General features: G+C 36.3%; 1 protein-coding gene across 1 annotated transcript in view; it reads right to left on the reverse strand.

Annotated features, from left to right (window-relative positions):
• MALRD1 (MAM and LDL receptor class A domain containing 1) overlaps positions 1-23364 on the reverse strand; it is a 600449-nt gene that overhangs the window by 517971 nt on the left and 59114 nt on the right. Inside the window, exons 6-10 of the mRNA XM_059909182.1 lie at positions 18728-18829; positions 17924-18070; positions 14217-14383; positions 9003-9095; positions 6221-6428 (exon numbers count right to left, since the gene is read on the reverse strand). Of these exons, the coding sequence (XP_059765165.1) occupies positions 6221-6428; positions 9003-9095; positions 14217-14383; positions 17924-18070; positions 18728-18829 (717 nt within the window). The remainder of the gene's footprint in view (positions 1-6220; positions 6429-9002; positions 9096-14216; positions 14384-17923; positions 18071-18727; positions 18830-23364) is intronic.

The raw sequence follows: 23364 nt of genomic DNA on the forward strand, positions 1-23364 counted from the left end.
AATAACTTTGGATTGAATAAATGTTGAAATTTGGCTTTAGGAGAAAAGTTCAAACCATTTCTTTCATTACCTGGATGTTTTATCAGTTAAAATGTCAATCATTGCACTTTCCACAGAACACTAAACACCACTGTCCTTTGAAAAATGAAAATTAATTTTTAAAGTCCATCACTATAAAGATATATGAAAGCAAAATGGTGCAATCACCTCTGTAAAAATCTTGGTGAACTTCTCAGGTGTTTTTACCAAAGACATTCGTTCCAGTACACTTCAAAGGACATTTTTTAAAGCTAAATATTCTAGAACTTAACTGCACTATAAAATACAAGTCAAGCTTCAAACCAAAGCTGAAGTTCTTCCATTAATATTTCCCCTACATAATTCAAAACATTTAAGGTGAAGTTATAAATATCTGAAGAAAACCAGGAGGGCCAAACACATTCTGGCATTCTAATAAATGTCTTATGAAACCACATGTGTTAAATGTTTACAAAATCTAAAAAATCATGTATTCATATAAACAAAATGTATTCATTAAAAACAGTGATTTTGATTATGTGGTTTCTTTTATTTAAATTTCTGTGACTACAAAACACATTTCATCATCTCTAATCAGAAGATGAGATATGCCACAGTTCATAATTTTAGTGAAATTTCACTGAGTTCATCAGTTAGAGTAATATTTTTAAATTATGACAAAGCTTTGTCTTGCATATTTAACCACTGAAGCATACTGGCAGAAGAAAAAGAATTTCATTGTGGCAGCTGAGGAAAATTCTGGATCATGAAAATTAAAATATTTATGAACTCTCCAGTTTGGAAGTAAATCAGTTCTCTATTACATAAGAAAAAAGTTTGTATGGGAATGTTCCAGTCAATAAGCACATATTAGGCTTTAATATGATTATAATATATAAACATTTTGTTAATATTTATTGAGAACCCACAAGGATCTTTTCTCCACTAAATATACATGTATTTCCCTTATTCTCAGGAAGTATTTTTAGTATTCAATATTTATTTTTCAAAATATGGAAGACATCCAGAGACAGTATCACAGTAAGGATTAAATGCATTGCACTGGATTCTTGGTTTAAGCTTCTTTCATTTGAATATTGTACCAACTTCTACTTTGAAGTGTAACAATTTATATTCGCAGGTTAAATGCTCTAACAACTCCTATTTATTCAATTAAAAGAGCTTTTTTCCCCATGGAATTGTCCAAATGATTTTGATTTAAACACACATCTGTCAATCCTGCCATCCTTTTTGGAACATACACACAGTCTTTTTCAGTATGTTATGATTGAAAATTAGATATATATATATATATATATATTCGAAATTTTATTGTGGTAAAATATACTTAATATAAAAATTACCTTTTTAACTATTTTTAAGTGTACAGTTGAGTGGCACTAAGCACCTTCACACTATTGTACACCCAACACAATCATGTATCTCCAGAACTTTTCCATCATCCCAAATCCAAACTCCATACCCATTAAACACTTACTCCCCATTTTTCTCTTCCCCTCACCCCTGGCAACCACCATTCTGCTTTCCATTTCTATGAATTTGATTCCTCTAGGTAAGAAGAATTATACAATGTTTGTCCTATTGTGACTTGCTTATTTCACTTAGCATGTCTTCAAGGGTCAGCCACGTTGTAGCATGTGTCTACATGTAAGCATTAAGTATATTTTCTTTGTAAGTTGTTCAGCTAGTCAATGTATACCTTTAGATATGTCTGGCACATGTTATATTTTATTAGAAATGTTTTAAAAATATATTGCATATTTATTTTATTCTTAAATGTCCCTATTTTATACAGGATCATGTTAATAACGATCAAAAATCTATTGTTTGGAATCATGCAGTATTTGTCCTTCTGTGACTGGCTTATGTCACTTAGCATAATGATTCCACTTATATGAGGTATCTAAAATACTCAAACTCATATGTTGTTCAGTTGGTATAAAGTTTCAGTTATGCAAGGTAATGTCTATAGTCAACAATACTGTATTATGTACTTTTTTGGTCAATTGTTTTGCAATACTTAATGCTTTTAAAATACTTTTGCAAAACTTAATACTTGTCAAAAATACAGCCTTTTGTGAAGTATTTTGAGAAGGGAGAAGCAGAAAGGAGGAGCATGAAAAAAAGCTCACTTGTCTGCCACTAACACCGGTTCAGCAGGGCCTTTTTTATGTTCATGTGAACTACGTATCTGAGGCTGAAGGTGCTGTGGAGGACAGGCGTTTCCTGTGCATCTCCTGCACCAATCGTGAGGATGGAGCCTTTTAGGGTGGAATTGGCAAAGTTTTACCGGGCAAGAGCGTCTAGACTGTTTAGAACTTTTACAGGTGACATCCTCCACTCGGTAAGGGTTAGATGACTTCGGACAAGTTCTACAAAACTGCTTGAAGTAAACCTCGTGAGCGCGGTGTACACACCTGGCACCTGCACTTTCCCATCCTTGCAGTAATCACAGCCTTTTTCCTGCTCTAAGAACTGGAAACGCCCGCCGCGCTCCTCGCTGGCTCCGGGCTCTAGCCACCACCTGTTCCCGCAGCGGCCGGCTCGCCTCGGTCACGGTCACGGCCGTCTGGGGCCTCGCCACCGGCGGCGGCTGCTTCGGGCTCCTGGGAGAACGCCTCCCCAGGCCTCCCGCGGCTCCCAGATCACCCGCACCATGGCCCGGGCCGTGTCCTCCTCCAGGGACCACGGCCACTGGGGCGCCTTCCTCGGCGACACCTCTCCTGCCTCGGGGTGTCAGAGATGGTGGCCCTCCCTCTCCCTCCGGCGCCCCCAGCTCCGCTCGCCCTCTCGGCCCCTTCAAGAAAGGTGTTGCGGCGGGAGGCAAGGACTCGGGACAGCGCGGGAAGCGCACGCGTCCCGGGGCACCGCCCTGGGGGGATGCCCTGCTCGGGGAGGCCCCCAACCTGGGTGCCCTGCGGGGGAGGCCGAGCCACCTGCACCCGCACCCTCAGGTCCGGAATCACAGGGGCAGGGGGGCGCGGGTCTGCACAGCCCCATGCACTGTCCCAGCGAGGGCTGCACCGCGATGTCGTGGCGCGTGTTCACCTGCAAGGGCCCATCGAGGCTGCTGACTGCAGGGGGAGGCGGGGCCTCACCTGCGGCAGGTGGTCCGTGAACCGTGCCCGCTGGGAGATGTGGAAACACCCGGCGGCCCTCAGCTCACCGTAGCCCCGGAAAGACCACGAGGCTGTGCAGAGGAAGTGGGAGGGTCGCGCCGGTTTGGGTGCCGCCAGCGGCCCCGCCCAGCCGCGCCCTTGGCTTTGGCTGCCAGCGGATAGGGGTAAGGATCCTAGCGCGGGGGCGCAACCCGGGTACATGCAACCGTCCAGCACCTCGGCTTCCAGGGCACCCATATGCATAGCCCCACCTAGTTAAGAACATAAATCTTGAGTCAAGTGTTCTTACTACAAAAGCGGGGGGAGGGCAGGGGAGGACAAGGAAAACTTTGGAGGTGAAGGATGTGGTGACAGTTTCATAGGTGTATGCATATGTCCAAACTAATCAAACTGTATACATTGATTTTGTGCCGATTTTCGTACAATAATTATACCTTAATAAAACTATTTTAAAATGTATTGTTTGGAATTATAATGATGCCCTTAGGGATTAGCGAAGTACTGGGAATTTTGTTTCTATCATGAAAGGCCTCCAATTGCCTCTTAAAACTACTTTTTTTTTATCGTCACCTGTTTTCTCTCTCAGCCATCTCTTCAATTCTGAAGTCTTTTAGGCACAGTGGTTCTCAAACTTTAATATGCAGGTGAATCACCTGGGACATTGTTAAAATGAAACTCTGGGTTCTGTAAGGCTGGGTTATATATCCTGAAGTTCTGCATTTCAAAGGAACTCTCAGATGCTGCCGCTGATACTGCTGGTCAAGGAAGTAACGCTATAATAGCAAACTCTAGCAAAAACCATTTTCCCTTTACCATTAACTGCTTTTGAAAAGGCACTAGGCTACAGGCTCAACCAACTACATTTGTCAAAATAGTATAAAAGTAAGAGGAACTTGGTAAAGAAAGAACACCTGAATGTGCCTTTTGCAAAAATCACACAGACTACAGATACCATCTGACAATATTCATGAGTTAATATTTACCGAGTCTCCAGAATATGGTAAGTACTCCTGGTGTATTCAAACTATATCTATGAGCTACACCATTCTAGAGATTCATCCTATACTGGGATAAAAAGAAGATATAAAAGCATTTTCCTTGTGCTTCATGAACTTTAAAATTCTATTTTTAAGAAAAATTTGTATAACAAATTCAAATTTGTAAAGTATAAATTTAAAAGTATGTGGAAAATGTTTGAAAGTGGTTTTAAATTTCAAAGGAAAGCCTCTTAATTTGTAATAACATATGTATGCATGTGTATATATGCACAATATGTTAAACACTTTAGTGCAGAAAATATTGTAACATTATATTAATTCTAATAATTCAATTACTATATAAATAATTTCCTCAAAGCAAAAATGATTGTACAAATATTTACATGAAATACTCATGCTGACATCAAAGTATATGGATATTTTGTAATATGTAACATGGCTACCTTTTTTTTTTTGGTCATATCCCTTATATAAAGTTGATCTCAAGCAAGCATGACAGGTTTTCTTTGGCCAAATGAGCTTACATTATTTGGAATACTTATCAGACTAAGAAGTAACACTATCTGTTGATAAGCACAGCCATCTGTCCCTGAATTCACATAAAGGAAATAGCAGGATGGTATCAAGATATACCCTATGGGGAAAATGCCAGATAAGTAATCAATAAAACTTCAATAAAGGAGGAGAAATGGGAAAATATGTCCAAAATCAAATGCTAAAGTATCTACCAATACTCTAGGTGGAATTCGATTAAGAAAACCAATTAAAAGGAGAGTCTTCACCAGAGGAAAAAAAGGAGAAAAGAAGCTAAGTTTCCATATGTAGAATTGAAAAGATAAGAAATATATTTACTTTCAGTTATTGGAATTGAGAGTAATACAAACCATTAGAAAGGTGAATTTCTCCAAAAGAAATGAACCAAATTGTCTGTAAAAAAGCATTTAAATGAAGCATAAAGAGGAATGTGACACTCACATTAGAGAAAACGAATGGTCCTCATATTTTTTAATGAACAAAAAGAGAGCACCGAAAATATCCACAGAGATCATATTGGTAAGGAGATTATTTTGCTTAAATCTATGGTTAAGACCAGGTGTCTGAGGAATTAATTGAATTCCTGCTAACAAACAGGCAGAAGATTTCTCGCTTGCTTTGCCATCTTCTCTTTTCTACACCCCAGTCCACTGCTGTTAATAAAATGCTTACTCGCCCATCAGCAGAAGCATTTTCATTAAAAAGGTGACATTTATCTTAGTGCCATACTCTTCTCTTGCTCAACAAAATATATCACTAAAATAAAACACTGCAGCAAAATAAATGTCAAATTTTTAATAATTAAAAAACCCTCTTGTTTGTGACATAAAAATTGGATGCATGTAGTCTTAATTCGTTTCTAAAGAGACACAAATATCTTAGTTGCTAAGTTACCTCCTATGAGAACCATCATGTAGGTTGTAAATTACATTATATTTCCTTTCTAATACAACTGGGTTTGAATAGTAATGGAATTTCTCGTCATTACTCCTATCAAAGACTCTCCATAAACGGTCTGAAATGAAGTTGTTGGGCTTTCTTGCCTAGTCATGAATACCAACCATGGCTGACATGATTTCTATGTCACCATGGTTGTCTGGAAGGCCATGGCAGCCCTTCTCCTCTTTACCCTTTCCCCACAGCTTCCTACATGATTGGTCAGAATGGAAAAAGCCCTACAATTAATAAAGGTTAGCAATCCATAATATATGTCTCCAAAGAGCAGAGTACAAATAGGTTCCCTCTCCCATCCATTTTCCTCTTTAATCAAAACACACACACAACTAATCACAACTATTCATTTGTTGAACAAATAGAGAGATTTCAAGTGTTAGCAAAAAGCACCAAAACATCATAGAGATGTTAGCATAGAGATGCCCACAAGGAGTAGTACTAATGGCGTCAGAATGAGAATGTACATTCATCTTACTTCATACAAATTAAATGTACCTTGCTCAAGACAAAGACTCTTAAATCCAAGCACAGTCATGAATGTGAGCATAAGAGTGAGTAAACCATTAATTTACTTACAGCAAGTCGCTGGATCCTCGTCACTCTCATCAGAACAGTCCTGCTGAGAGTCACAGACCAGTTCTTGGGCAATGCACTGGCCGCTGGCACAAGGGAATTCATCTGCAGAGCAGAGCTGTCTGGATGGGGCCTGTGCACAGGCGTAGACCCAGAGCTGATCGAGCCCAATAAAACCTTTCTGGCTCAAAATAGTCCCTTCAAAAATAATCTTCAGGGAAAAACAAAGAACAATTTGTGAGCTTACAATCTCTTCAAAAAGACCCAAAAAAGAATAATAGAGATTAAAGAATTATTAAGAAAAATGTCTGTTTAAAGAGCAAGCCAATAACAACTAAGAACAAAGTTCCTATTTGATCAGCTTGACCCACACACATAAGAGTGATGGGCACATTAGATCCACTGAGGCCTCTGAGAAACGACCCATGATCTGAGGAAAGCATCCCATTTAACCACCGACAATGTCCCTGACTGCAAACTTGTTGTTTGGTCATCTTCACAGTCCGCTTACTTTAATATTCAAGGAAAAGAATAAGTGTTATCACTACTTATATGAGAGCTATAACTGCATTTGGTTTTTTAACTACTAAAATTAGTCATTGGAATGCATGAAGGGAAATGTCAGGCAGACAGTAAGATACACAATAGAAGAGAACATTTAAAAGAATAAATTTAAAAATCTATTAATTTTTATAGAAGAATTGCTCTAATAATCAAAGAAGCACTAATTAAAGGAAATGAATCTCATTTTCTCCAATCGAATTGCTAGCTTTCTGAAGGTATACAATACTGGCAAGTGAAACAACCATACATTGCTAGTCTAGTGTGAGACAATGTCCAAGTATTAATATCCCTTGAGGTTCTAACAAGAGCAATGGTTAATTAACACCAAGAGTGCAGGAGAGATAGAAATCAAAGACTGTATAGCAAATAACTAATTATTTGCTGTCCAAACCGGTAGTCACTAACTCCATAGGGCTATTTAAATTTAAATTAACTAAAATTAAATTAAAATTCAGTTCTACACTTCAGTAGTTACATTTCAACTGTTCAATAGCCACATGTGGCTACTGGCTACTATACTGGAGAGTATAGATAAAATTTCCATTAACACAGAAAGTTCTTTGGATCAGCACTGAACTAGATACTGGGTTTTGTTTTGTTTTCATGGGATAGAGCAAAAGTATTTCTTTTTTACTGAAGTATAGTTAATTTATAATATTGTGTTAGCTTCAGGTATACAGCATAGTAATTCAGGGTTTTTTGCATAGATATTGTTAATGTGTAAATAAGATGCTAGGAACAAAGACTGACTCCTTTTAGTCTCTTTCAGCTTAAAGTTTCTGACAGAATTTCTTTTCAAAAATATGAGCAATATATATTTGTTTATTAAGAATTACTTAAGATGAAGTTTGCATAAATATTTAAATATTTCATAAGAACACTTTGTATCTTTCTCCATAATGAATATCTTATATGTTAAAATTATTGGACCTACAGCTGTGTATTTTCATAGCAGCAAGATAACAGATATGCAGAAATGATAAGTTTAGGTTTCAAAAATTTATGCATTTAAACTTTGATCTCAAAAGTCTGCCATTACTGAAAAGCCAGTTACATTTAATATGTACTTGGAAACCTCAGATAACTCCAATATTATTTTCATTATATTTTTTGTTTTATCTTTGAGTTAAGCATAAAAACAAACTTTAATATTCAGCTTATGTAAAAAAGAATAAAGGTCCAATCATTCAGTACTTCCTTCAGAAGTTATAAAGATATCAGCTTAGAAAAATTAAAATAGTGTCAAAATTTTAACTCAACGTGCTATGATATAAACCTCAACTCTTCTGAGATTGCTACAAAAATGCTGATTCATAAATTCCAACTTCAGCAGTAAATTGGATTCTAAAAACCTCCATGGTCACAGTTCAGTATCATTTGGGCTCTCCCTTTTAATACCTAGAAAAATGTATGAGTGTGATATTACCTTAAACGAATGAAATTGGTTCCCTAAGCCACACATACAATTAGCCTCATTATTTTACACTCACACTCCAGCATAAATATATTTATGTACTCTATATACAAAATGGGTGGAAACTTAGAGTACTACACTTCAAAAATAAAAATCTAAATAGCAATTAATTATACCAGTATTTCAATGTTGATCTCTCTGACGCTACTACACTTTGCAATATTGCCATGATATTAGAAAAGAAAGAAATGACAGGCAAACACTTGATATGAAAGTTTAAAAATATTATCAGATACATTTTTCTGTACAATCTCAGCTCTATATACAACACAAAACCCCAAGTTAATATTTTTAAGAGATAGCATTCCCACTGAGCCTATGTTTATTTCAGATGCATCTTTGTACAGGTAGAGTTACCCATGTGTTATAAAGATATGAATTACTGCATTCAAAACGTTTAAATATACTCTACTGATTTTCCAATACCAGTTTATTATTTATCTGCTTCATAATGTACCTGGCTTCCCTGGTTGTACTGCATGGCGTCTGGGGGTCCTAGGGAGGGAACCCATGGAGGGTGAGGATGCTTTAAACAAGAGTAGTTATGCTCTTGCCCCTCCATTCAACAAGATTTGACCTGAGCAGGGCTATAGGTACAATGAAAAGTAATTGCTCTCCCCAGACATACAAGTCAACATCCCTAATTTCAATGCTAATTTAAATGAAGCAATGGGTGATAAATTCATAACTACAAAGCTAAAAATTGAACTCATGATAAAAAAAAATACTTGTTTTTCCCTTTTATACCTTAAATGTCTTCAGTCCTTCTGGTATTAATACATCCGCTTTCACCCATTTTCTGTGAGTTGATATGTTGTAGGTCCAAAATATTTCTTCTTCCTTTGATCCAAAGAAAAAGACATCACTCATTCCCCAAATTCTACTCTCATATTTATATATGTGCTCTCTTAATTATATTTCAGTAGATTTTACCCTACCTGTAGGATATTAAGTACTAAGAAATCTAAAGTATTGGTTAAAAAGCTATATAACATTTTAAAAGAAAAATGAAGAAAAGGAGAGGGGAAGGGATGAAAAGATAGAGCACAGAGGATTTTTAAGGTAGTGAAAATACTCTTTATGATGATATAATGATGGATACATGTCATTCATTATACATTTGTCCAAACCCATAGAATGTACAACACCAAGAGTGAACCCTAATGTAAACTAGAGACTTCAGGTGATGATGACGTGTCAGTGTTGATTCATCAGTTGTAACATGTGTACCATTCTGGTGGAGGATGCTGAAAACGGGTGAGGCTAAGTATGTGTGGGGACAGGGGGTGTGTGGGAAATCTCTGTACCTTCCTCTTGATTTTGCTGTGAATCCAAAACTGCTCTATAAAAATTATTGTTTTTAAAAATAAGGAAATAAAGCATGTCTACATAGTAAAGCTGCCTATTTTTTTTTTCTGATGGAGAGTAAGGACAGGACAAAAATTTGAATGGAATCTTGAATAAAGTACTGCACTTCGAAAAATAAAATTCTAAATAGCAATTAATAAACCAGCTATTTATATCTTAATCCCACTGACATTACTTCATTTTGCAATATTGCCATGATAATAGGAAAGAAAAAATGGCAGGCAAATATTTAACATGAAAGTTAAAAAATTGTTATCAGATATATTTTCTGTACAATCTCACCTTAAATATTTTTTCCTATGGAAGAATTCATTCCAAGTTCCAAATAATACAGTTGTTTTCTGGAGATTATATTTCTATTTGACTCTCCAGTCACTCAATCAAAGACCTTTTCATGTCTTCTAAAGCATGCTATGTCATGCATCTGTATGATGATCATTTTCTAGGTTGCAAAGTGTATCCAAAATTATGTTACTGTATACTATGAGGTCAGATATTCGATAAAAGTCTATAACGTACTCCACAATTTTGCCTATGGTACTAGACTTTATGATTTACGACTGTGCTTTTATGTTCTGAAATAATCCTATTTTTCCTTAGATTTAGTGAAATATATGTATAATGAACTATAGTGAAAATGCAGACAGTGGCATAAATATGTCTCAGGTTGAACTCTGAGACTATCTCTGTGCTCTCCTTCTGCGAGACAGGAAACAGCACTGAAAGGTGACAGCTAGTTGTAATTCAAATGACACATGACACTCATACTTTTTCAGACTCTCGTTAGCCTTTATTTCCTCACTTGGTTTCACTTATTTCATTCATACTTAAGGTTTTCTAAAAATGAATCTATTTTTAACTTAGTCCTTTGCCCTTTGTTATCTACTCCAATTTCCAAGTCTGAAGTATTTCAGAAGATAATCTAAACCAATTAAAATATACTTCATTCCATTACTTGTTCATATCAACGGTTAAGACTTCCACAAGACAATGAAACATACATGGTGGACACATTTTCAGCTGATAGTTTCCAGGTCACATCACAATGAAGTGAAGTTATAAAAAGTTGATACATACAGCAAATTATTCTTTCAATAATTTCTTATGCAACTTCAATTATTTAGCATCCAGACACTACACTCTCCACAGATGCTTTTAGTGACACTACTTGGCAAGCTGCATTCACCATGTCCCCTCACTTTAATTTTATGATGATAATTTACAGCTATTGTGCTCTTTCTTCACAGTGCCTAATTGATTCCCCTCCCCCATTCTACTTGAAGAAGAATGCATTTACATTTTTTTCAGAAAGCTGAGCAGAGTTCTTTCTAAACTTAAGTGGTTTTTCACACAAGAAGTTAATGGTATATTGTGTATGAAATCCAGATTTTTCTACCACATTTTCCTATCTGACAACACAAGCAATGAAAAGGAAAAAGGATTTACCCCAACTAAATGAAATCAGCTTTTATTTTATTTTTGTCCTTACTCTCAGACTCTTATCTAGTTACTTTCAACAGGTGTCAATGTAAAAAAGAAACCCTCAGTTCAGAAAAGCCTTTCAAGGGATGTTCTAATTTTCTATTATCCTAAAATCAATCAAAATTATTTAAATGTCTTTATTCCCCTAGACCAGGATCAATAATGCCATTTTACCTTTCAAGAAAAATATTTATCAGTAGATCTCTTAGAGACCAGCTTATCCTTCCCCCTTTCAATGAAAAAAATCAAGGTATCAAATTCAAGGTTTTTTTTTAAACTACTTTTGATTGCATGTGGTGATAGGACCATGTACTGTGGCAAAAACCTTCCTTCAAGGAGAGCTTATTATAGCTTTAAAATCTGTATCATACTAGAAAAGATATTTTCTAAGGCATTTTCTCTCCTGTCCCAGCTATGTGTGCCTCCTATTTATTTGCCAGTGGGAATTTTAAAATATGTAAAAGCCACCACAAGCTGGACACCCCCACTATCCTTGGCTCACTGACATGGCAGCTGTCCTCAGGATAAAAGATAGGCCGTTGCTATGATTATTTTCTTATAGATGATGGACAGAGACTTGATCCCAAGAATAGTTCAGTGGTACAAACTAGAACTGCTACACACTGAAGCTGACTTTAAAAGTTTCAACTTTTTAGTTAACTTGTCTTTTACCTATTTTCTATTTCTCAAATTCTAAATTACTCTGAAAATAAAGAAAATTATCCTCAGCATTCTCACTAGATATTTCTTGGTTCATCAGCACATTTCATCCTACGGGTTATTTTCGTTATTCTATTCATGGAATATGTAAATGATCATTTTCATCAAGAGCTAATTTTTTAAATGATAGGTTTGAAGTCCTTTTTAACTTTGTGATAAAACATCAGCTTGTAATTTAAATGTACTTTGATGCAGTTTGCATTGGTGACCAACGTTTTATGTGTATAGAGCACAGCAAATAGTGTCAGAAAAGACTGGACACTGCCTTGCAGAATACTGGGTAAACTAATGGATCAAACATCAGTCAATGCTCTCTAAGATGTACCCCCAGTTGGTTCTGATTAACACACTAGGTCGGTTCTCCAGAATTAACTTCTTCTTTTCTTATAATGTGGGAGATGGAATCTTGGTAAGTCTATTCTTATTATATGAGGCGGTATCTGAAGCCAATTTGTTTGCACCTTTTTCTTGTGCAATCCCAGAGCCACCAGAGGAATGATATTGCTCACTTTCAATAATTCAAAACTCCATATCCACATACTGAAACTTAAAATCCATCACTGATGTTCAGGGTAGATTAAAATAATCCTTAGTATTAGAAGATAGATAACAAGTTTCTACTCAAACTTAGGACAGTGATTCACTCAAAATCTAATGACTGTTGATTACCCACCATGTGAAAAACACTATTGTAGGACCGTATATTTTTAAAGCATCTTTAAGTATAATATAAGCTCAACAAAATTATTCCAGACTTTTTTTTTATTATGCCTTTGTTGAAGAAGGATTTGGAAATTACAGAAAATTTCAAATTGCATGAAAGCTCAATGGGCTTGGTTTACATGGCACAGGTGATAATAACTAAAAGGTGCTTAAAGCTTGAATGGTATAACATATACAGATAAAGTTTAACCTATTTTTTGGGTAAAATTTCTCCCAATTATCTGGAAAGTTTGGAGTATTACACAAAGGGCAGGGAGAAGTTTCTGCCCCTCCACCCACCCCACACCATGTCAAATTGAATGAAATATATCAAATAGATTCTAGGGCAGTGGACTGCCAAATATTGCTACAAAAAAAATGTTACAAAATATAGCTACAAAATGCTACAAATTGTGTCTCATCTGTGTAACAAAGGACAATGTATTAGGCCATCTAATGAGAGTATTCATTCAACTTCATGCTTTAGAAGTCTGGAAAACAGAAGTAGAAGAAAAAAGACTGGATATGATGAAAACAACACAAAAGGAAAAGGGAGAGGTGATATGATAGAACTCAGAAGAAAAGGGGAATGCCTCTTGAATGTTCAAGTATCTTGGTAATAAGCAGTCTGATACTTGCGGATTAATTATGAAGTCACTGCAAACTTCAGAAAAGAACAGAAGAAAATGCTGTTGACAGATGGTTAGTGGCACTTGTTAAGTACAGATGACAAACTTTTGTTGAATAATGAATCTGGCTGATGTCATGCAGAAGTTTCAACTGGATTTATCCAAAGCATCCTGAGCCAAAGGAAACTACTTGCTTGGATACTTTTACTGTCTTTCTTTTCCAATGTCAGAATTCCTGCAATTATTGTCAAATGTTTCCCATTTGTAGAATAACTGCTGTTTACCCCTATGATTTTTTTACTCCTACCTATAAATAAATTCTTCTTCACAATAGAAGTTCTCAAAGTGTCTCAAGTGTTTTCCCAATTGTAGAGAATTGTTTTCAGTTAGTTAGGTTAAAAAAAAAAAAAAAAAAGCATGGATTTATTTATTCACTAGCATTACCACTACAACTTTCACTCTGCCCAGCACACCATTTTTTTTTAATTTATATGACTCATTTGGCTGTATTTAATCAGCAATTACCAATCTTTTAAAACTGTATCTACTGTGCCAGAACAAGTAATTTGCTTCCATCACATTTACAGCTTTAAGTATACAGAGATCAAAAATCCAGAACAGATCACATCAGAGCTTCAGTATAGAGTTAATAATATAGAATCCCAAATATATTATTACACCATAGTTTTTAATATATTTTCATGAATTTTACCAATTTTATGAAATATTTTGCAAACTACCACGGTGTACATGACAATATCTCCCTAAACCACCTTCTTAATACTTCTTTTTAAATGTATACCAATTAAACAACATTTGTGCTATTGTATAGCACAGGGAACTATATTCAATATCCTGCAATAAACCATAATGGAAAAGAAAAAAAAAATTCCCCCTCAGAAGCAAAAAAAAAAAAAAAAAAAATTAAAGGTATACCAAATAAAGTCAAGATAAGGAATACCTATAGCCTACATGCAACTGAGAAATAGAAACAAAAGTTGCCAAGAATAGAAATTTCATTTATTCAATGAATTTGAAATTAATGCAAGTTTCTTCTCACCTTTTTATTATACAGTCCTACTCTCAGAACACTGTTTTCCATAGAGTAATAGAATTGAAGATGACAGCTCTTGCCCAAGCAGTGACACACAGAGCTATTTAGATAAGCCCTGCTGTCTAAATGGTTAAGAGTAGAAGCATGCTTAGCCCCTACCCATATATAGTAACCTGAAAAATAAAGGGGAAAAAAAGCAACTTAGAAAAAATTAGCTGCTTTCTGTTTTGAACAAAATTATTGTATTACTTTTCCAAATCAAGCTTGAAACACAAATATTTTATTTAAAAGAATATGATGTTTTTATAAAAGATTGCATCAACTACAAATTACAGATTTTCGTTTCCATATTTGATTTCTAAAATGCATTGTAATCTCCTCCTAATTCCTAAAATCAAAGTTTGACAATACCTTCAATATGAAAATTCAATATTCTTATAAAAAGAAATCTACTGATATAAAAATCTCTGTGCCACCAAATGATGATTCTTTTAAATATAACAATGCAATCTTTCTTTAATCAAAAATTCTTCATCTTTCTTCCCAGAATTATTTTCCCTTTTGATTATTTTTTCTATTCTTCACAGAAAAACTTTTATCGTTTAAGGGAATATAATTTAAACTGCCTTCTTTCTTACCAAACTACATGGAAGCATCATATACTTACAGTCCTACTAAACTACACATATGGATTGTATAGTACATAAAAATATTGTCAATTTTTTCCATCTGATTCTTAAAACCAATTTGGATTACTTTTGAACTCAATAATATATATAATGCAGAGATACAAAGATATTTCTATGTTTTATAACTTCAATTTTCAAAGATAAAGTCTTTCAAATGTTTTATTTCTTTGTAAGAGAGCAAATATTCCTGCAACATCTAAAAACTTTGAACTTAAATTCAGTGAAATTTATTTACTAGACAAGTTAGCCTTTAATCATAGTATATAGTAAGTTAATACTTTTCCTCTGACCTATACGTAAGGAAATGATAAATAAAATGAAAACACATTTTTACAAAAGCAGAGACAGATTAAACAAGATAAAACATCTCAAAAGATAAGGAAAAAATAGATATGCCAAGTGATGAGCAGGGCTGAAACCACAGAACTCTTGGATGTTGGGACCAGAAGCAGGCTGTAGTAGCTAGAATTTTGACTAATTTAAATGTTGCAAAATCCTGGATGAACAGAGTCAAATTCTCTCAATGAGGTCAAAGATTAGGGCTGGAAATCCTTCTCAAAAACTGAGGTGGGAAAGATACTTACCCTCACTGCTGTGGGCTATGGCTAAGTGACAGTATGTGCAAAACTCCAAGCATTACCATCAAGTATGAAACCTTAAACCAGGATTGTTACTCAGATAAGGTTCTGGGTTGCTGAGTAATACCACGATAAAATTGCTGAACAAGGAGGTAGGAACAAAGTAAAAGAGCAGGAAAGAGTAAAGGGGGTTTAGAAAGAGAACAAATCTAATTGAAAAAAAGCCTGCAAAATTTCCAGTTTCTGGACCACCATGAAAGAAGCTTGGAAGTTGTTACTCCTGTCCACTTAGCAAGAAAATACATGAACAAACTGAAAATCAACAACTCTTCTTAGACCCCTAGGAAGATTGAGGTCATGGCACAAACCATTGTGCAAGAATTGGTGAGGTAAGCAGATACAGAGAATCACAACTTTCAAGAGCAGAATCCCAAAATTGTATGGGAAAGTACAGGGATGGAAAAAACTAGATTGTGATTGATGAACTGCTGGAGGCTCAGTGTGAACACATTTGCGAGTTAAAAGCTCCAGGCAGTCCCATCTTAAGGAGGACCCCACTCTTTTGTGAGTTTTACCTTCAAGAGCCCTACCAGGTTCTCACAGTAAGAATCAAAGAAAAATCCTCTTGTGCCTACAGCTGGGGGAGAGGAAAAGTAGTCATTTTGAAATATACCTGGACTCTCCTGTTATTCTTAATAAGGCTTTCACTCAAGAGAAGCTTTACAACCAGCTAACCGACTGGAGATCCTAACTGGGAGAAGTGAGATATCAAATCCAGCAGGTTCTATCCTTCCAGATGACGGAAGCAAAATACCCAGATCCAGCCTCCACTGGATCGAAGACTGAGATCCATTCATAGGACTATAGGATGCTTCCCTTCCCCTCACAACTTATCACCACATCAAAAGTGGTCCTGTATGATAACAAGGAAATATTACCAAAAGAAGTGCGGGTCTCAGACCTTATTTCAGAAGATATCTTTAGAGAAACCCGAAGACAACAGTGGGACCAAAACAAGAACACTGCATGAAATTTTAGCCTCAGACATTAACGGCTACAGCCAACAGCAAACAAAGCCTAATCTGTAGCTGGATAAACATAAAAGCTCACATTAAATACCTATCTACCTTAATTCCTTTTATGCAGTACATTATGCCTGGCTTTCACACACAAAGAAATTATAAGGCATACTAAAAGGCAAAAAATATATAGTCTGAAGAGAAAGAATAGACATCAGAACCAGACCCAGATCTGGCAGGGATGCTGGAATTATCAGACTGGGATAAATAAGTTAAGAGTTCCAGTGGAAAAAGTAGAAAACATGCAAAAAAGATAATGTAGGCAGAGAGTTGGAAATTCTAGGGAAGAATCAAAAAATGCTAGGGGTAAAAAAACAGTATAACAGAAATGAAAAATGTCTTCAAAGGGCTCATTAGCAGACTTGACTCAGCTGAGGAATGAATCTCTGAGCTTAAGGATATGTCAGTAGAAACTTACAAAACTGAAAAGCAAACAGAAAAAAAAAAACAGTGAAGAAAAGGAATGATTCTATCTAAGAACTCTGGGAAAATTACAAAAGGTGCAACATATGCATAATGGAAATATGAGAAGAAGAAAGAGAGAAAGGAAGAGAATCAATACTTGAAGTAACAGTGACTGAGAATTTTCATCCAAATTAATGTCAGACCCCAAACCAGAGATCCTGGAAGCTCAGGAAACACCAAGCAGGATAAATATCCAAGAAACTACACCTAAGCACATTACTATATTCAAAACTGCAATCAAAGACAAGCGAAAATCTTGAAATATTCCAGGAAGAAAAAAATCTTACCTATAGAGGAACACAGATAAGAATTGGATCAGACTTCTCTTCCGAACCTTGTAAGCAAGAAGAGAGTGGAGTAAAATATTTAAAGTATTAAAAGAAGAAAAAAACTCAACCTAGAATTCTATGTCCAGCAAAAATTATCCTTCAAAAATGAAATACAAATAAAGACTTTCTCAGACAAATAAAAATTGAGGGAATTTGTGGCCAGTAGACTTGCAAGTAATGCTAAAGGCATTCTTCAGTAAGAAGGAAAATGATATAGGTCAGAAACTCAGATCTACATAAAGAAAGGAATAGTATCAGAGAAGGAATAAATGAAAGTAAAGTGAAACATTTTATTTTCAACTTGCTTAGTTAATCAAAAAAATAAGTTTGTTCAAAACAGTAATAGTCCTAATGTATTTGATAATTAAATGAAATGAATGACAGCAATAATACGAGGGAAAGGAGGGACGATTTAGGAGTATTTATTATAATGGGCTTGCACTACCCATGAGGAAGTATAGAGTTATTTGAAAGTAGACTTGGATTAGCTGTAAATGTATTTCACAAACTCTAGAGCAACCACTAAAAAGAGTTAAAAAGGAAGCATAATCAATATGATTTTTTATTTGCTACCTTCATCATCACCGCTTTGATCCTGCTGAGGTGGAGACTCTAACACAGAAATTTCTCTTGCTTTTGTGCGCATCCAGGAAGTTTGCCCAGCAGATGTTTCTGATACCCAGTCACACATGTCAAAATCAAATCCACAGGCCTGACACACTAAAGAGAGGAGAAAAAGATGTCGGTGGACTATCACAGTCTACTGGAGTGGCTGCTTAACAATGGTTATAGTTGCAATCAAGGCTTAAACACACACACACACACACACACAAATTCATATCTGGAAATTTTGATTCAGTAAGTCTTAGAGTGTCCTCTACTTTTTAAAAGTTCTTCATTTGATCCAGATGGGCATCCTCTGAATGAGAACCACTACCGCCAAAAAAAAAAAAGATGAAGAGATTTCTACTTTTTCTTGTACCACTGCTTCCACTGTGGTTTTTTAAATGGCGTAATATCTGACCTTACCTACTTTATGGAATTCAGTTAACTTAAATAACTTACTATTCACAATCACGTTGAAATTTTAAAGAAGAAACATTGTATATAATTCCAAGACCTTTAATGTAATTGTTTTACAAAACAACATAATCTTAACATATTTACTGTCTTTCAGTTTTTGAATAAACAACAGACTTGCAATAACACTCCAGCTAAAACCCCAATGATACTCCTGATAAAACTAAGACATAGATGTCAACAGAGTCTGTCAAGTGAGTAGCCCTACTAGTGGTCTGTTATTCCTGTTAGGCTTCTGAGTCTCATGGATGGCCTACACGCTGACAAGGCAGGCAGACATCTCATTTTAACACTTACACCTCAATCCTTCATCTGTAGAATCAAATCTGCAGAGACTTATATCTGGACGGCATTGTTCCTTCTTGGTATTCGATGTTTCTTGACATGGTAAAATTTCATCTGTAAGATTGGCAAGAAGTGAGATGCAGGTGTCACTAGAAAGGATCATTATTTCTGAAAATGTTAACATTTGTTCTACAGAGCATGCTCAACCCAACTCCTCTGTATGGCGGCATCATGCCTTAGGTAGACTCATTACACAGACAGAAAAAGAGAGATCGATTCAGAGAGAGAAGAGAGAGAGAAAAAAACAACCATGCCAGTGTGCTTCTGGATTTTAATCAGATCTCTGTAAAACTCTTAGAGGAAAACATAGGCGGAACACTCTGACATAAATCGCAGCAATACTTTTTTGGATCCATCTCTTAAAGTAAAGGAAATAAAAGCAAAAATAAACAAATGGGATCTAATCAAACTTAAAAGTTTTTGCACAGCAAAGGAAACGATGGACAAAATGAAAAGAAAACCTACTGAATGGGAAAAAATATTTGCAAATGATGACTGCTAAAGGGTTAATATCCAAAATATATAAAAAGCTCATACAACTCAACATCAAAAAAACAAACAACCTGATTAAAAAATGGGCAGAAGAACTGAATAGACATTTTTTTAAAGAGGAAATGCAGATGGCCAACAGGCACATGAAAAAATGCTCAACATCACTAATTATCAGGGAAATGCAAATCAAAACCGCAATGAGATATCATCTTATACAGTCAGAATGGCTATCATCAGAAAGAACACGAATACCAAATGTTGGCGAGGATGTGGAGAAAAGGGAACCCTCATACACTGTTGGTGGGAACGTAAATGGGTACAGCCACTATGGAAAACAGTATGGAGGTTTCTCACCTTCCTAAATATCTGAGCTTTGAATCTTTTGACATCTTGTTACAGTCATCTACAGACACTGGTGCCCTACCCCTCAATCCCTGACTACTTTACCCGTTGGCTCAATGTCACTCTTTGTCATTTCAATGTTCACATTCATCTTGCCCCTCAGTTTCTCGATTTTTCTTACTGATGCTCATGAAGGAGAACTGCTGATGTAAAACCACTTCTGCCACCACTCGGCTGAATATGATCATAACTAATGGTGATAACACTTCCTCTATCTTAATTATGAGGGGCCCACTCCCCAACCATCACTCCTATCTTTCCACTCACTCCCTCTAGTATCTCTACTGTAAAAAATTTTTGACAGCATCAGGACCTACAAGATAATGGTCCTCCAGTTTTGCAATTCCTTTCATCCTCTCTCATGTCCTCATTTCTTTTCTTACTGATGTTAGAAAACAGTCACCTGCTGGCTCTTCTCATGCTTCCACAAACTCAGGACAAAAGCTCTGATAAGTACAATCCTTCAAGTAGTGTAAGTGCGTGACAATTAGCTTTCTTGATTGTAATGTAAGTGTCTGACATCAACCTTTTGATTGCTGAGCCATCCATTTCAAAGACATCCATCTCCAATAAACACATTGCCCCTTACACACTGGATAAAGAGCCAGGCCGTCCCACCCATGAAGTTCCCCTTTTCAAAAGCCCTTGGTGACCTAGATAACTGAGCACTCGAGTGACCCAGCTTTTCCCTTACTGCACTTTAATTCCCACTTGTATGTTTTAAATTCAACTATAAAAAGTAAAACCGGGAAACCCGAGGCACCCCACCCTCGACCCCAACAAAGGCAGAACCCTAGGTTTACTCTCTCTCCCCACAACCTCGCTGTATGGCCCTTGGATGTGCTGGGTACACTCCAGGACCTGTAAGAAGCAAACCTTGTTTTTCCAAAGTTCCCTGATGGTTGTTGCAGAGGTGTGTCTTGTAATCATAAGAACCGCAAGGGCTGGACTAGCCACAGCATCACAACACTGGCTCTGGTCTGGGAAATGTCTGTGGGGACTCACCACATGTAATCTGGGCCCAGGTGAGCGCCTGAGATTCCTGGCAGATAGCGTCACTGTGAATAGGCTGAGACCCACACGACACGCTCCACCTGCATCCGTGCAGATGAACGGGAGTGATGGGTCAACACCAAGCTGACTGAAGTGACTTCATATCCCTGACTACTCACTTCATTGCACTGGGGCCATCCCGCTACATATTCCTAATTCTTTCCTTTTCTTCCATCTCTAGACAACTGTTCAAAACCCTCTACCCACTCCTTAAACCTCCAACTCCTCCTCCCCCTCAGCTAATCATCTTGCTTTATGTTTCATTGGGAAAATGAGAGAAACCAGAAGAAAACCTCACAAGCCCCACCACCTGCACCGCCACCCACATGTCTTTCCTCCTCTTAACTGTGATCAACCAGTCCTGCTCCTCTCTAGGTCCACTCCTTTCATTTACCCAGGAAATGCATCTCCTCTCCCCTATTTTGCAATCATTCCAGCAATTTCCTCCCCTCTTTTACATCCCACATGCTTTCTTTCCCTTCAGTATACAAGAGGCCACAATTTCACCCATCTTAAGAAAATCTCTTAAACCTCCAACTCCCTCCAACTAACTTCTCCAAGTTCTGCCTATTCTGATTCCAGCACCACTTCTTCTCCCCCCATTCCATCTTGCATCTGTTCCAATGAGTTTTTTTTCAATTTTTTAAAAATGAAGTTAAAATTCACATAACCTAAAATTCACCACTTTAACCATTTAAAAGTACACAATTTGGTGGCTTTTATACATTCTCAGTGTCATGCAACTATCACCATTATCTAATTCCAAAACATTTCCATCACTCCAAAATAAAACCCTGTACCCGTTAGCAATCACTCCCATTCTCTCCCCCTCCTCAGCCTCTGGCAACCACTGATCTGCTTTCTGATGACTTTGCCTATTCTGCACATTTTATAAAATGGAATCACACATTATATAGCTTCTTGTGTTTAACTTTTTACTTCTCAGATGTTGTCAAGGTTTATTCATGTTGGTGTAACATATATCAGAACTCTATTCCTTTTTTTTTTTAACACCACTGCGCTGAAACTGCATATATCAAAGTTGACCTCTCCATTGTTAATCTACAATAATATTTAATTTTTCCTTCCCAACATACATGACATATCAGTAATATTGATATCGTTGATCACTCCCTTTTTCTTGAAATGTTTTCTTCACTGGATCCTGGTACATAATTTTCTCCTGGTTTTCATCTTAAATGACTAGCATTTATTCTCATCTCTTTGGCTGGTTTTCCCTCATCTCGTCGATGTTACACAAGGTGACATTAGCCTTGGATCTCGTCTCTTCTCACAATCTTGTTAATATCACCTAGTCTCATGCCTTTAAAACATTTCCAATGCCAATAACTCATAGAACTATAACTTAGGTCCAGACCTTTCACTGGACTCCGACATATCCTGTTGCTGACTTGGCCACTTCACTTGGATAACCAACATGCATTTCAAAAGAAATATGCCTGAAACTAGGCATATTTTCTGATTTTCTCAGCCCAAACTTTCTCCTCCCACATTTTTCTCATCTCAGTCCATGACAACTCCATCCTTCTACTTCAGGTAAAAAGAGTAGAGTCATGTATGATACATCTCTTACTTTCATCGGACATGCCATCCATCAGCAAATCTTTGCTTGATCTATAAAACACATCCGGAATCTCACTACATCGAGGTACTCACTACTACTACCAATTCTCAGTCAAGGGAACATCATTCTTTCTGGATTATAGTTAAAACTTCTTATTTTGCCTCCTTGTCGCTGACCTTGCCCCATTATTATCTTTCAATATCCTCAGACTAAAACAAAATTAAACTACAAATCTGGGAAATCCTCATTTATTCGGTAATTAAATATCATACGTTTAAATAAAACAGACTTTGAAATAACCAAGTATTTTGATCTGAATGAAAATATAACTTACTCAAATTTGTGTCATATAGCTAAAACAGTACTTAGAAGGAAATTAGTAATTATAAAAGTTTTCATCAGGAATGAAAAATGATTGACCTCAAATCCTGTAATTTAACTATCCATTTACAGAAAGAAGGACAAGAAGAACATATTAAAGCTAAATCAAGCAGCAAGTCAGATCATGTCTCCTCTGCTCAAAATCATCACACGGGCTTCTATCCTACAAGAAATGCATGCAAAAGTCCTTTCCATGATCTTCCTCTTACAAACCAGGCTTACTCTTGCTTCAGGACCTTCGCCTTGACACGTGGCTTCCTTCCAATATACACATAACTTGACCTCTCAACTTTTTTTTTTTTTTTTTTTTGCTCAGAAAATATGTTCATGTGACCATGCCTGACCACTCTATTTAAAACTTATCTCCCTCTTACCTGTAGCACCCTTATCTCAGTTTTCTGTTTTATTGTACCCATAGCACATAACACCACTTGACATAAAGTACATTTTTCTATTTACTTGCTTAGCTTCTTTCTCTTTCTGACTAAAATATAGATTCCATAAATTCAGGGATTACCACTTGTTTTTTCACTGCTTCTCCCTCATGTCTAGAAAAATTCTTGACATAACATAGATGCTCAATATATACCTGTTTAATGAATGAATGAATAAACGACCTAAGACCAATTCAATGAACTCTTTTACAACAGCACAGACTCTATATAAATTGTTCACA

Source organism: Balaenoptera ricei, chromosome 2 (assembly GCF_028023285.1).
Source record: "Balaenoptera ricei isolate mBalRic1 chromosome 2, mBalRic1.hap2, whole genome shotgun sequence".
Lineage (NCBI taxonomy): Eukaryota > Metazoa > Chordata > Mammalia > Artiodactyla > Balaenopteridae > Balaenoptera > Balaenoptera ricei.